The following is a 14,696-nucleotide window of genomic DNA, read 5'->3' as shown; positions in this document are numbered from 1 at the left end:
GTTTGATTAAGATAATGGCAACACAATGATTACCTATTATTTAGCCATGCAAGCCTATTGTGTATTGTAAAGAACAACACTTGCATACATTGGCTACCCAAAAAAAAGCCCCCCTCCACCCGGTTTTTGATGAGAAAACCATCATTGGTTTTTCATCCAATTTTACCTAATATTACACTAAAATGTGTTAGTGATAATGCCATTCATTCAATCATCCAAAATTAGTATTCTAGAGAGATAAAAAGCTCTCTACTTCTCCCTCCATAATACCGAAATATATAAGTGTTTTATAAATATTTTGGTTCAATTTTCTACCTAATTAATATTATACTAGTTCTTGTAATATTAATTAAATTAAGAGAAAGCCTTGGGTATAAAGCTTAGGGAGAGATCCTATACTTGGATCTTTGTTCTTCCATAAGGGAAAGCTCAAGAACAAGAGAGAAAGGTGATCTCTCTTGTGCCCAATATAACCGAAATCCACAATGTAAGGACATGATTTCTCCTCTATTTATATTTTGTTTGCATGCATAAAATCCGTATTTAATTTTATGACAAATTAATTTCTACATATATGAGTATGTTAGTATGTATATGAATCTACATTTCCTTCAATCGGTATCATGAGCCACGGTTGTTTGCATGCAAATCGGTTAAAAGTTTTTCCGAGTTATAAGAATAACAAATAAAACTTGTAAAATTTGTGTTATTATGATATATCACGAAATTAATCCATGCATGTTAATATTTCTGGTCCTAAAATGTTTTAGGATATTTTGGTTAATTTTTTGGATTTTTATTGTTCATATTTTACAATAATGACATTTAAATATGATTTTATGAGTAAAAATGTCATTTTTGGTCTAAAATTAGCTATACTTCGAATTTTCACTTGGTTTTTGGATATGTTGTCACATATATTATTTTGAGATAACCTGTAAATTTTCATAATTTTTGGACTTGTTATGCTCGAAAATTGAATTTTTCTTTATTAAATTCGGATTTAAGTGAAAAATAGGTTAATATGAGTTAAATTTCGAATCTAGTCATAGAAAATTAATATGTTATCACATGCAATTTTACAAGATGTGTGTAAAATAATTGGCTATAAAGAAGTCATTTTGCATGATTTATGAATTTTTGAAGAAAAATAGCATAAATAGTGACATTATTAGCGGAAAATTAATACAACATAATCTATGACTTAGGAAAAACGTCTAATGTTGCATTTTATTATCTTTTTCAGATATAAAATTGAAAAGTTAATGAAAATAATTTTTCCATGTTTTTATGATTATTTTATTAAAAAAATCGATAAACCGCAACATTGTTTTTCCGGAAAAATTTCGAAATTTTTAACCTAAGATTTTGAACATTATGAGTGTCATGGAAATTTTCCAGAATGTTCATGAGTTTAAATTTCAAATTTTGAATTTATTTGAAATTTTGTGATTTATTTGAAGTATATGGCTTATTTTTGTAATTTTTGGTCCGTTTATGAACAATTTTATAAAATAAGGGTTAATTATGGTCAAATTATTAGTGAAGACTAAATTTTGAGTCCTAAGAGGTTAGGGTAATTAACTTATGCATAAATATGAGTTTATGTATTTTTGTGATTATAAAATGTTGAAATCACGCAAATCCGTAAAAACCGAATAATATACGATATTGGCTATTTAAAGGCGATTTAGCATTAAAATTGAGCATGTTCATACATATTATAATGCTGCATTTTCTTTATGATTGTCATAATTTTAATTTATGTAATTTTTGAATTATGTAATTTTACTTAGTATGGCCTTAGATTTAATTGGTATATCCCGAAATGTATGGGAATATCGATTCGGTTGTAATTTTATTGTGATCTCGTATCACCGTTTTGTAATTTAATAGATTTATTTTATTTTTAGTTACAAATGTATAATAGGAAATTATGTAATTTATTATGTAATTTTATTCATTCCGGAGTTCCCAAAGACGGATTTCTTCAAGAATGGCGATACATAAAGACGGTGTTACCTCGAGATGCGTGCCACAACCGAAGTTCAAGGGACCAATGGAGTTGGCTTCCGAATATGTAATAGTTAAATAGTTTTTCTATTTTAGGAAAGGTCATACTAGGATTTATTTATCTTTATGCTTGCATTTTATTTTATGTCGCATGCATCGCTAAATCGCCATAACTAAAACATGCATCTTTTTTTTTATCGAGTTTATCGACCGTGTCAATTCGAATTATCGTAGTTCACCGCTTTAGTTCACTTAAAACGTGATAGATAATAAATTGACATGACCTCTCGCTAAAACAATTAATTGAGACATAGCCTTACCAAATAGTAGAAACCATGAAAACCTATTTCGCGAGGGAGTGCACTCGGCTACCCCGGGGTACAAACCTTGTTACGTAGGGGAAGTGGGTGATGAATGTTAATCCACCGAATTCATGTTGATAAGGGATGTATCAGCTACCCCGTGCCCAAGTTGATGTGGGTTTGGATAATGGACACATTTATTCGAAATTTGGATTGAACTCAACAAAAGTAATTGATAAGGGTTGCATCGGCTACCCCGTGCCCTTGTTGATGTGTTTTGGGCTATAGATAAACATTATAGTAATTTTATAGACCAAGAGTTCTAAAAGTAGAATCGATTAAAAGGTTAATCCACCGAGTTATATTGATAAAGGTTGCATCGGCTACCCCGTGCCTAAGTCGATATGAATTTGGGTCTTGGAATCATTTATCTAGTTGGGTAGAGGTCACTAGAAAAATGCATAAAACTTGTTTAAATCATACATTTTACAAGTATTATTAAGACGACAATTGTTTTACTCCTTATATTTTGTTTTGTAGACCACTTCTTTTTCATAACAAATGGCAACACCAACACCAACTCCTAATGCTACACCTCTCGCTAGTTCATCTTGGCTCCGATCCTTTATGGATCGATGTAAACTTGAAAAGAATGGGTCAAATTTCTCCGAATAGGATGCCCAACTCAAATTAGCCGCCGAAGGTGACGACAAGCTTCGTTACCTTACCGAGGCCTCTCCACCCGAACCCTCCACTAGGTCCACCGCGGCCACTAGGGAAGCATATGAGGCTTACCAAAAGGAGTCCGCCGCAATGAAAAATGTCTTAATATTTGCGATGGAGGCGGACCTCCAAAGGAGAGCCTTTAAAATGGGCAATGCTAATGAGATTTACTCCAAACTTGTGACCATGTTTTCACAAACTCCGCGGATCGTCCAATATGAGGCGGCCGCGGCATTCTTTGATATCGACTTCAAAGAGGGCCAAAAGGTTAGCCCTCATGTGCTCAAACTCATGGAGCTTGTCGAGACCTTGAAAATTCAAAAGGTTGAAATCCCCAAAGAACTCATCGTAGATAGGATTCTACACTCCTTGTCTAAAGTCAAGGCATATGTGCAATTCCGGGTGAATTTTAACATGCAAGACAAGGACGTGTCTCTTGAGGAGTTGCACAAGTTACTTGTGCAAGCCGAGAGGGACATGGGGTTAAATGTGAACCCTCCCAAGGATGTGCTTAATATAAGCACTAAGAGTAAGGGGAAGTTCAAGAAGAATGGGAGAAAGGGCAATAAGCAAGCTCCCACATTCACCAAAGCTAAGTCTTGTGAAGCTAGCACCTCCAAAGTCAAGAAGGGTCCTCTTGATAAATGCCATTATTGTAATGGCATGGGACATTGGAAAAGAAATTGTTCCAAATACCTTGGTGATATCAAAGCTGGAAAGATCACTCCAGTAGGTAAATGACTATCCTTCTTTTATGTTTCAAATTCAACTATGGTAATATGATGCAAAGTTGTGATAATGTATCTCCTTTTTTATTGTAAATAGGGCATCCACCAAGCAAAGACAAAGGAAAGGAAAAGCAAGCATGAGAAACCATGGAGAAGCTAAGGATAGCTTTTATGGAGCTTTGCTTTTCATTGTCTTATTTTAAGTTGTGTTTTGGATTTTTAGAACTTTAAGTTTCCGTGTTCGACATGGAAAGGTATTTTGGATAATGGTTTGTATTTTGGATGATGGTGACTTGGTTTGCAACCCAAGTCACCCGTTTTATCATTTATCCTTTTATGTTCTAAAAATTCATCTTTAAATGCTTGCACTTTGAAACATAAGATTAGTCACTTAAAGTGATCTAATAGACAAATATAATGACGGGTTTCATTATATGTCCACATGCTTAAGGCTTGTGTATGATCATTTATAAAGCGATTTTGAGTCTATGAACTCTCATAAAGGAATGTCAATCACCAAGTACACATATGATATCAATAACTATTAGTCTATCTATGAGATAGTTCTCCTTATACTTCAACATCATTAATTTGTGTCTCATATGCTATCTTTGAATATTTAGTGTATTTATTCTAAAGATAGAGCGGGAGAAAAATGAGGACACAACACACAAGGCAAGATAAAATTGTGTACTTGTGTATATGAAGATCTACGCAAGAGAGAATGATTTGAGTGAAGGTATATTTATTTACATAGTATGCCGAATAGATGAGATCTATGGTCTCAAGTTAATTCTATATGACTAAAGAGACCAAGTGTAGTTAACATAAGAGTATATTCTCAAGATAACTACACGAGGAGACCAAAAGAAAGTTTTGGAAGAAAATGACTAATGTAAAGTCTCAACAAGTTTTTGACTTAGTATATGAAACATTTGACCAAAAGTTTCAACCTTGAGATTTACTTAAGAGCCTAAATGAATCAAAGTAACATACTAGTTATGATCGAGTTGCAAAGATTGATATACCGATATCTTCAATGACCAAAGTTTTAACCACGCAAATGTCATTGCTTAACCTCCCTATGAAATGGTTAAACCTCCTTCACAATTACCGTAATTGTGAAGGACGTATTCTAGATATTGTTTATATTTGAAAATGACATTACTACACATCATTATGACATGAGTGTGTTGGAGATTTAAAATCTCTTTCCGTAAGGTTAAGATGAGACCACTTCAAAATAGCTATTTTGAAAGGATATGATGGGAACATATATGGTTTTATCCTAATAACTTGGCAATGCAATTTATATTTCAATTCTTGAATAAATTTCGATTGAGAAGTCAATCTCGAAATGTGTAGAATTGAGTGGGAATTAGGAAATTCTCATGTGAAGACATGGAATTTAGTGGGAGCTATCATCCTTGAATGTATAAAACTCATTACTCATTAAAGAATGACGAGCTAATATCTTCTTTCATAAAGAAGCTTTTGAGTTTTCAATTCTGGATGAAAATGGACAATGATGAATCCAATTACATCAAAGGATGTTGGATTAGTATTAAGAGATACACATCGTATCAACATTCACATAGGTTATTCATGTAGATGAAAATGGAATTGCCATTAGCAGTCATGGTCGTTCATTGAACCTATGAACGGTTGATCTCATGATTATTAATAACTAATGTTTCCGCCATTAGAATAATCATGTACATGTCCAATTATGAATCATATGCATAAGAGCTTGATGATTAATTGGTGAGCCATAATAGAAACGTCATGAATTCTCAAGTAGAATCCGATGAGCGATTTCGGTGTTTGACGGAATACTCTATTATGTGATAAGAGGTTGCACATATTATAGAAAGTCCGAGCACATGTAAGGATTTATGAGAATCCCAATTCTTTCAAGCCTAGAAAGAGAAATGAGAAGTTTTTGGAAAGATGCTTGGTTGAATAAGAGGTTATTCAAGATAATCTTTCCTAGTTAAGCTAGGACTTGTGAGAAGTACTAAGCTAATAATCTTGACAAATTGTTACAAGATTCTACAAAACATATACCTAGTGCATTGTGTGTGGATGAAATACTTGATCAGTACAAGTTATATTATTCATCACAAATTCATTCGTTATGTGATAGTCGATAAGAAAGTTCTTTCAAGTTAAAGAACCGAAACCAAGGTCGGGAACCTTGATGTGTACTTGGTAAGATTCATGCTATGAGAGAGAACATGAATGTGAAGGAAATTGCAAGTGTAAGAAGTTTGAACACATGGACACATGGGATGTTAAACTTCTATTGCAATCAATAAGTGTTTACACTGACGAAATACATCACAAGGTTGTAATATGATATTGACTACCCGAGTGTGATGTCGACATTTGTCGTTTGAGTTATTATTAACTCACCTTGTACATTGTTATATCCAAACGGGTTGTAGAGACAATTGAACCCCGTTAAAGTGAACATGGATTAACATTGTTTTTGGCCCATAGTTACTTGTATGAGGTGACGTCTCGAAGTGACTAGAGTGTGATGCGATTGATGGCAAGTTCAAGTGCCATAGAGTCATGTGAGATGACTAGTCGATCACATAGGCGACTATTTAGGAACATTTTGTCGGGCCTAATGACCGCTTATAGAGTTCTGGCAAATTTATATAGCCTGGTCGTGGCGAGAGCTACTATAGTATTCAAATGAGTCGATTCTTTTGACTAAAGACTATTCGCCTAAGATGGCACAGTTTCAGATTAACTTTGATTTGTGTTACTACGACCTTCGTAAATGGGGTCAAATGGGCATATTTTGGGTTATGATGACTGTGGCTAGTCGAAGAGAATGAGTGCGATAGGAATTGTCCACCCCTAGTCAGGGTTATAACAATATCTCAGGGCCACTCGAGGAGTAATGAACTGGAAATGCGTGGCCACGCTCGGAAGGTATCCAGAGTGGATAAATCCGGTCAATCAGTTATTCTCCAGATCGAGGAAACCACTCTCGATATGATCACTTGCAAGTACGACCTGAAAGACACCTTGCATTGAGTGGGAGATAGTAATAGGACAAGAGAATTGGTGACGCACACTTGTCGAGGACAAGTGGGAGATTGTTGGAATATGTGTCCTCCGACAATAATGCGATCACGACTGTTGATCATGATGATCACATGTTTAAGTCTCATTATATAGAATACAATTGGGAAGTAATATTGTTACTGTCAACTGGTCAACATATATCGGTAATGGTTGGCTGACTAGAGTTTGACATTACTGTCGTGCGACGGTGGTGATCAGTTGACCCCCTAGGTCATACCTATAGGGCAACACTCTTAATTGATTATTTAATTAATCGTATAATGTTACGAGTTAATTAAATTACTTGAAAATTGACAGACGATTTTTGGAAGAAAAATTTACGTATCAAATTGAAATGTGATTAAATGAGATACGGTCTGAGTAATTGAATTGTATCATTACTCGGATGAAATTATTGTTTAAAGAAACAATCAAAATTGAATGAATTATTATAAATACAATCTGTTGTGATTTATAAATTGGTAAAATATTTTGGCACAAGTAATTGTGAAATTACTAAGTCGATTTTTGTATGTGACGTATTTTTATTAATACGTTGATTTTTAATATGTTAAAAATTACATAACAAATTTATGTCACATATGACATGTGACATATTGACAATTGACAAAAATAAAATGGATTACTTGTTATCCAAATGTGCCGAAATTAGGGGATGTAATGGGTTAATATTGTGTTTGATTAAGATAATGGCAACACAATGATTACCTATTATTTAGCCATGCAAGCCTATTGTGTATTGTAAAGAACAACACTTGCATGCATTGGCTACCCAAAAAAAAGCCCCCCTCCACCCGGTTTTTGATGAGAAAACCATCATTAGTTTTTCATCCAATTTTACCTAATATTACACTAAAATGTGTTAGTGATAATGCCATTCATTCAATCATCCAAAATTAGTATTCTAGAGAGATAAAAAGCTCTCTACTTCTCCCTCCATAATACCGAAATATATAAGTGTTTTATAAATATTTTGGTTCAATTTTCTACCTAATTAATATTATACTAGTTCTTGTAATATTAATTAAATTAAGAGAAAGCCTTGGGTATAAAGCTTAGGGAGAGATCCTATACTTGGATCTTTGTTCTTCCATAAGGGAAAGCTCAAGAACAAGAGAGAAAGGTGATCTCTCTTGTGCCCAATATAACCGAAATCCACAATGTAAGGACATGATTTCTCCTCTATTTATATTTTGTTTGCATGCATAAAATCCGTATTTAATTTTATGACAAATTAATTTCTACATATATGAGTATGTTAGTATGTATATGAATCTACATTTCCTTCATGCACAAGTGATTTATGAAAGATGCTGTTGAAGCTTTTTTGTTGGTCACTTAAATGGTGTATGGGTTACTCGAAAAAGCTTTGAACAACAAAAAAAGGACCCTTAAGTTATATGTTTGATTGAAGTGGGTATTTGCCTAATATTTTTGGGTTGTTTTTCATTTAATTGGTGAACATGGAACTGGTACATAAACTTCTAAGATTTTTGAGAAGTCACATTTATAGCTCGATAACCTTCTCGTATATTTTGCTTATGTAGACCCTTTCTGCTGTCGGATAATTGCGGAATCAGAGAATTATAAGGATTAACCCTTCTTAGTGAAAGTCTGAAGTTCAAGCTCATGAATGTCTTGGTAATAATGATTGAAAATGTCCTTTGAATCTTCATATTTGCTAATTGTTTCTGGAATTTGCTAGGTTTTCTTTTTCATCGTCATTCCTTACTTTTAACTGTTTAGACTAGGGGAGGAGATGAGGAGCTGAAGAAGGGGGAGTAGTTACATGAGGAGGATGAGGAGGAGGCAGATGAGGGGGGAAAAGTAGGAGGGGAAGGAGTAGGACAACGACAAGAAGGTAAATGGAGGGAAGAGGCCGCAAAGGTGGCAGAGGAGACGGGGAAAGGGAAGAAGTGGGAGGGGAAAATGGTGCAAAGAAGAAAGGGAGTGGAAGGGAAGAGTGGGCAAGTGTTGGTTAAGAACTATAGTGCACAATTTAGTGAGATATTTTTGCCTTTTTTCATTAAATTGACTATGCTTCTTAAAAATGTGTAGTTGTGGTAATTTGGTGCGATGCGGTCGGTGAATCCTTAACATTGATATTTTAGTCACGAGGCCACATAATTTATCATTAAACTTCTTGCCAGTTGGTGCGACGCGGTTGGTGAATCCTTAAAAATATGTAGTTGTGGCCATTTGGTGCGATGGGGCAATGTTCATGTTACCGTAGAAGCTCATATAGGGTTCAAAGTAATTTATCATTAAACTTCTTGCAGAGTTGTACTGACATGTTAACCTTGATGATGAAACAAACACAGACTTCTGCGCTTTATAATTTTTGCCTTTACATTTCAAAACTTGAAACTTTTTTTTGAGTAATCTTGAATTTATAACTCTTGTTTGTGATAAATATTTTATTTCTAAGAACTTGGACTCTGATTAGCAGTAGGAGCATAATAATCTCAGCATTGAAAGATTGGAGGAAGGAAGTTACACGGAGACCGTTTAAAACATATAGAATCAGAAGGTGGATGTCGACCTCACCATTGATAAGAGTTTTCTAACAAGAAACTGTCTCCTCTAAGAATAATTTAGCAAAGTGTTTATTTAGTCGTTTCATGTTCTAATCTCGGCCTTTAGGTCTGTTTGCCAAAGGCATATGCCTTTGTGGTGCTGTCGTTCCACCTTATTTTTTGCGACTCTTGTACTATAATTATTTTGCATTAAACATGGCATTTTCAAGCATTTACGGCCACCATTTTATAAATATATAATGGATCATGCACCTTTCTATCATACACTACCGACTTACTTTCGCTAAGCGTTCCATCAAATTGGAGCATCGCGCCCTATAGGGCGCGGTGCAACAACTAGTTTTATTGAAGAGTTGAAAATGAGAGAGAAAGTGAGTGGGTTAAAGCTAGAAGCAAAGTACTTAAGTCAATAAATACGTAGTATTTTAGAAAAGGCTCCTCCTTCTCTCTAACATTTTAGAGAGAGGGAAAGCTACCTAAAAGTCCTCAATCCTTAAGAAAAAAAGATGAGTCTTTAAATCTGTTACTTTTCGGTCTTTTTTTTTGTTTCATTTTTTACCTTCTTCAAGATCTGATTGTTCTTACTCTCCATTTTTATTCCCGGAGAGTTATTTACAATCAATATATCCTTAGCATGAAGGTTAAAAATAAACAAGAATCTGTACAGAAAAGCTTTATGAGGTTTGAACTTATGATTTGATTTTAGCGAAACTCAATCAGAAATTGTGTTCGAAGTATTTGGTTTTTTGGTTTCTTCAACTTGAGATCTAAATCTTTAAGCCTCCAGTATTGATAATTACCAAAAGGTTGTGATGTCTTTATTAGTTTCAACATTTTGAGAATGAAAATTTTCAAGAATGGAAATATGTTTTCCTCTTCTGTCTCCGTCCTTGCTTTCTTTCTTCGTGTGTGACTAAAGTTTTTTTTATTTCTTTTCTTTGGGTTTGCAAAGTGTTGCAAGACTTTCTTGGAGAGTTTTAATTTGTACCATTTGCTCTCCTTTATTTTTTATGATATGAATTGGGTAATCTGAAAGTTTTTTTGACTTTCGATTACCGCTCTCATCCGCGAGGATGTTATGGGTCGATTACGATTGACCTAGTTTTCCTTCCTTATCAAAAAAAAAAAAGCTAGAAGCAAAGTTAGGAAAGTGAGAAAAAGTGTCACCAGTGTGTAGTAATTTGTGGACGGTCTCTTACTGATTGGGGAAAATGTCAAAATGTCACCTTACGTGTACGTAATCTAGTAGCGAATAACGACAAAATGAGAATTATTTTTTGCAAAGAGAACTTTAACTAAGCCTAAACAAATTCTGAGACGGAAGTTTATCATAGTTAGATGGATTGAGGATTTGAGGTTGGGTATCGGGTTCATACTTGAGAGAATATCAGGCCGCTGTATTCTTATATACTTTCTTCATTCCGATCAATTCTATAAGTTTGTTTAATAGAGAGAAATTATATTTTAATTAAAGGTATAAAATTAATTGGAATAGGGTGAGTATTAGCATGAAATCGCTACGGTCTCTCTACTAATTATCAGAGGTTACGTTAAGGTACTCTCCACTAGGCAAATGCCCCTACTCAAAACCACTATGATGTATAAAAGGGGGAAAAAACATCTCAATTACTTTTTGGTTCATTACCTCTCTAAATGAGTTCTATAATATATATTTCCATTTCATCCATTAATCCTATTTTTTCTAGTTAAATTAAGACTACCGAATCGATCCAAAATTAGATCTAGACCGTTAAAGAGGTAATGGGAGAGGATCCTTACCCGGCAAAAGGGCCCTAAAGTGGGATATGTTAGATCACGGAAGAAGCTTAGTGAGGCCGACCAGGCCAATGCTCAGGCGCATTTTTAGCGATTTTTTTTTTGAAAAAAAATAACTATAATTAGAAATATCGATAAGATTAATGTTTTAGCCTTAGGTAGAACTTGAACCTATTTTTGTCCCTTTGTAAGACGGTGATCGACAACATCATAGATGTGGGTAAAAATAATTAATAAAAGATAATTCGTAGTACTACAATCATAATGTGATCTTGCACTTATTAATTAGGGTACACGTTAGAAAAACACAATTAATTATACTTTTACACAAGCTCCTTTACTCCTTGCATGCTAAATCAGGATCCAAAGTACCCATTTATTTCCTTAACAAACTTTTCCATAGCCAAAGCAGGTAAGTACATAGTTACCAAAATCCCAGTCTCCCCGTTACTATTTTCCGAACTAAAAAAGAAACTCCCGTGTCCGGGGCGTGGGCCCCCGGACCATCCTTTCATGGGCCCGTAATGAACGAGCGGACCCCAACCAAAATCAGTGGCATCATGCTTAATACGGCGAACATCTGACACGGTAAGAGTATGAGCTCTAGTGTAGCAGGGCCATTTGTTGACGAACAAAAAATCTACCATTGATTTTATGTATTCCTCGTCCACCGAGTTATTCAATGCTTTAACGAGCTCAACGGTGTATCCTATAAGGTTTCCGATGAGAGCGTCTACGGTGCATAAGGCATTTGGTGTGACAATGACATTGCCGTAGTAGCCGGCTGGTAAAGGTGGGTTCTTCAATATGTGTTGAGAGTTAACGAAGATTCTTAAGCGAACCTCTTCGTTAGGGTGTAACCCTAACGCGATGGTCCAACTTTGCCAGATAACGGCAGTTTGGATTTCGAATGTTGAGCAAGATTTTAGTTGTGTCGGGAGAATGTTTCGTAAGGCGGTTATCTCGGTTGGACCTATATACATACATACTCCCTCCCATCCAAACCAAAGGTTACATTTGACTTTATTACGCTTGCCGAGGTGCATTTTGCAATGTGAATATCTTTAGTTACACATTATTAAAAATTATAAAAATTTGATATTCTTATAGCATTCATGGCGATGAATCAAACAAGATCTCGCATGACTATGTTTTCTCTTAAACATTACTAATAATATCAAAGATTCTCTACAATCATGAATAGTGCCAAAATGTCAAATATAACTGTAGCACTCCATACTCCAAGTGCCTTACTGATACGTGCCTAATGTATAGTCTTTTTGGCCTATTTCAGCACGTATTTCTATGCATTTCTATACTGTTTTTATAGTATTTTGCCCCGAATTGGCTACTTTGGTGTACTTTGTCCTTTTTGTAGGAATAATCGCGGAAGTAGCGGAACCATACTCCTTTTCGTCCTTTTTGCATGCATTTAGAGGAGACGGGATTGTCCCAGAGTGAGATACTGTACTTGGAAGTGTCGTTGCACGCATTACGAGGCATTTGGGTGAAGACGTGAGCTGAATTGAAGATACAACTGCTTGATCGAGCTGTTTGGTGGTCGATCGAGTGGTTCCTAGGCTCCCTGAGGCTCGATCAAGCTATTCCTCACTCGATCGAGTAAGATGCACATGACCAAGTCCTCGATCGAGTACCCTGATGGTCGATCGAGGGACTTCTGCTGAGATGATGGTCGATCGAGTGGTTTAATCCACTCGATCGAGAGGTTTTCACGGGCGTGGGCTTTAATTCAGTCCGTGTGTTTAATTTTCGCTAAACATTGTTTGTTTTCCTATTTAACCTACGTTTAACTAGGTTATTAGGGGATCTCTTTTATCATCTCTTTTATTATCTAAGTTTCCACAGTAGAATTTCCTACGTTACTCTTGCTCCTTCAACTGTTACTTTTATTTTGGGATTGCTTCACACGGATTACGAGTTCTTTACGCCGGAATTTGCTTGGATTGTAATTCCCTCTCTCCCTTAATAATAATTAACCTTCTTATTGCTTTTAATTCTTGTTTATGTTATCGTTCCTTCTTGCCCTAATTCCTGTTATTGAATTTTATTATTATTTCATTATGTCATCTGCTGGGAAATTGTTCGCTGTTAGTTTTATTAAGAATATGAGTAGCTAAACCCTTTCATGTTGGGATTAGGGGATCTGCGATAGGAAAATGACGACGTAGTGAATGAATTGGACGAATTGATTAAAGAGACTCACACTATAGCAATTTAACTGTAATTCCCGACAGTTGAGTGCACGCTTCTATGTCACCCATTAATCTGGCTACAATTAATCCTGGATCGAAAGATTGGACTAAATAGGCCTGCTATAAACAGTAGACTACCCTAATGAGGACGAAAGTTAAGTTAGTGGTATTTTAGGGTGGGAAGTGGACCGAAAGGACCTTCTAATATCCGTCTCGCATTAGTTAAATGCTCGAGTCATTTACTTTGCTAAGTTGTTGAACTACCGTAGTGAACCGAATTCCCGACATGTCCCCCTCTTATTGATAGTTTTAATCCACTTTCCCCTTTCGCTTCCTCTCTCGCCTTATTTCTCTTTCCTTTCAACTCCGTAGTTAGAACCAAAAATTTAATCAACACCAATTGTTACCATAGGATTAGAAATAGATAGCTGTAGTTGCATTACCTCCCCGTGGATTCGATACTCGACTGCCTCTACTACATTTTAGTTGAGACCGTTAGGTTTTATTTTTGACAGTGCACGCGACGGACGTGTCAAATTTTGGCGCCGTTGCCGGGGAGGCAATTGTTCAATTTACTAGCTCTTTTATTTTTAATTCTTCTTTTAGTTTAAGGAACATCGTTCCTTAGACTATTCTCATATCTTGTCTGTAGTTTCCTCTTATGCGCAGGTCGCAAGGTGGTCCACTACTACCTTTTGATCCCGAGATTGAGAGATCTCTGCACGTAAAAAGGAGACTATTTCAAGAACAACAGGCAGAGGAAGAGCCTAGTTCTCGTGGTAGTTTTTACGAGAACGAGCTTTTCAAGACAATCCACCGTCTTCTCCGTTTCCAATTCATCGATTGAGTCTATTACCTTCCCATTTTCCCGAAATGGTGGAAGCAACCATTGCTAGTCACTCGAGCCCACGGTGACAATCTCTATAAAGGGTTCGAATCTGCGGGAGATGCTAGGAAGTTCGAGCCAAAGCCTGCATACATCAATATGGTCGAGAAAAATCGTTCGGGGAGTCTGCGATCAAGATGCAGCTCAAAGATATGGAGACCTTCATTGATTACTGCTGCTCCATACCCCTCCTACCGGCGTGACAGCTGATCAGATAAAAGAAACTATGTTCATCTTCTCACTTCGCGATGCTGCAAGGGAGTGGTATAGGGATTTGAACCGAGCTGCTCACGGCATAACGGATTGGAATTCGCTAGCATTGGCGTTTTATAAGAAGTACTTCTCCGCTTCGAGAACCATCGCCATCAGAGCTCAGATAACAAGTTTCAAACAAGGGCCCGACGAGAACTTCCATG

At 35.8% G+C, this 14,696-nt stretch overlaps 1 protein-coding gene across 1 annotated transcript; it reads right to left on the bottom strand.

Moving 5' to 3' along the window:
• Positions 1-11,537: 11,537 nt before the first annotated feature.
• Positions 11,538-12,164, bottom strand: LOC141600718 (benzyl alcohol O-benzoyltransferase-like). The gene has a single exon (XM_074420963.1). The coding sequence runs from the start codon at positions 12,162-12,164 to the stop codon at positions 11,538-11,540; it is 627 nt and encodes a 208-aa protein (XP_074277064.1).
• Between the last annotated feature and the right edge of the window lie 2,532 nt (positions 12,165-14,696).

Source organism: Silene latifolia, chromosome 9, assembly GCF_048544455.1.
Source record: "Silene latifolia isolate original U9 population chromosome 9, ASM4854445v1, whole genome shotgun sequence".
Classification (NCBI taxonomy): domain Eukaryota; kingdom Viridiplantae; phylum Streptophyta; class Magnoliopsida; order Caryophyllales; family Caryophyllaceae; genus Silene; species Silene latifolia.
This window is presented reverse-complemented; position numbering and strand designations above follow the sequence as displayed.

What these genes read in the sequence shown, in the direction of transcription:
- LOC141600718 (XM_074420963.1), bottom strand. Translation starts at nt 12,164, where the DNA reads ATGTATATAGGTCCAACCGAGATAACCGCCTTACGAAACATTCTCCCG.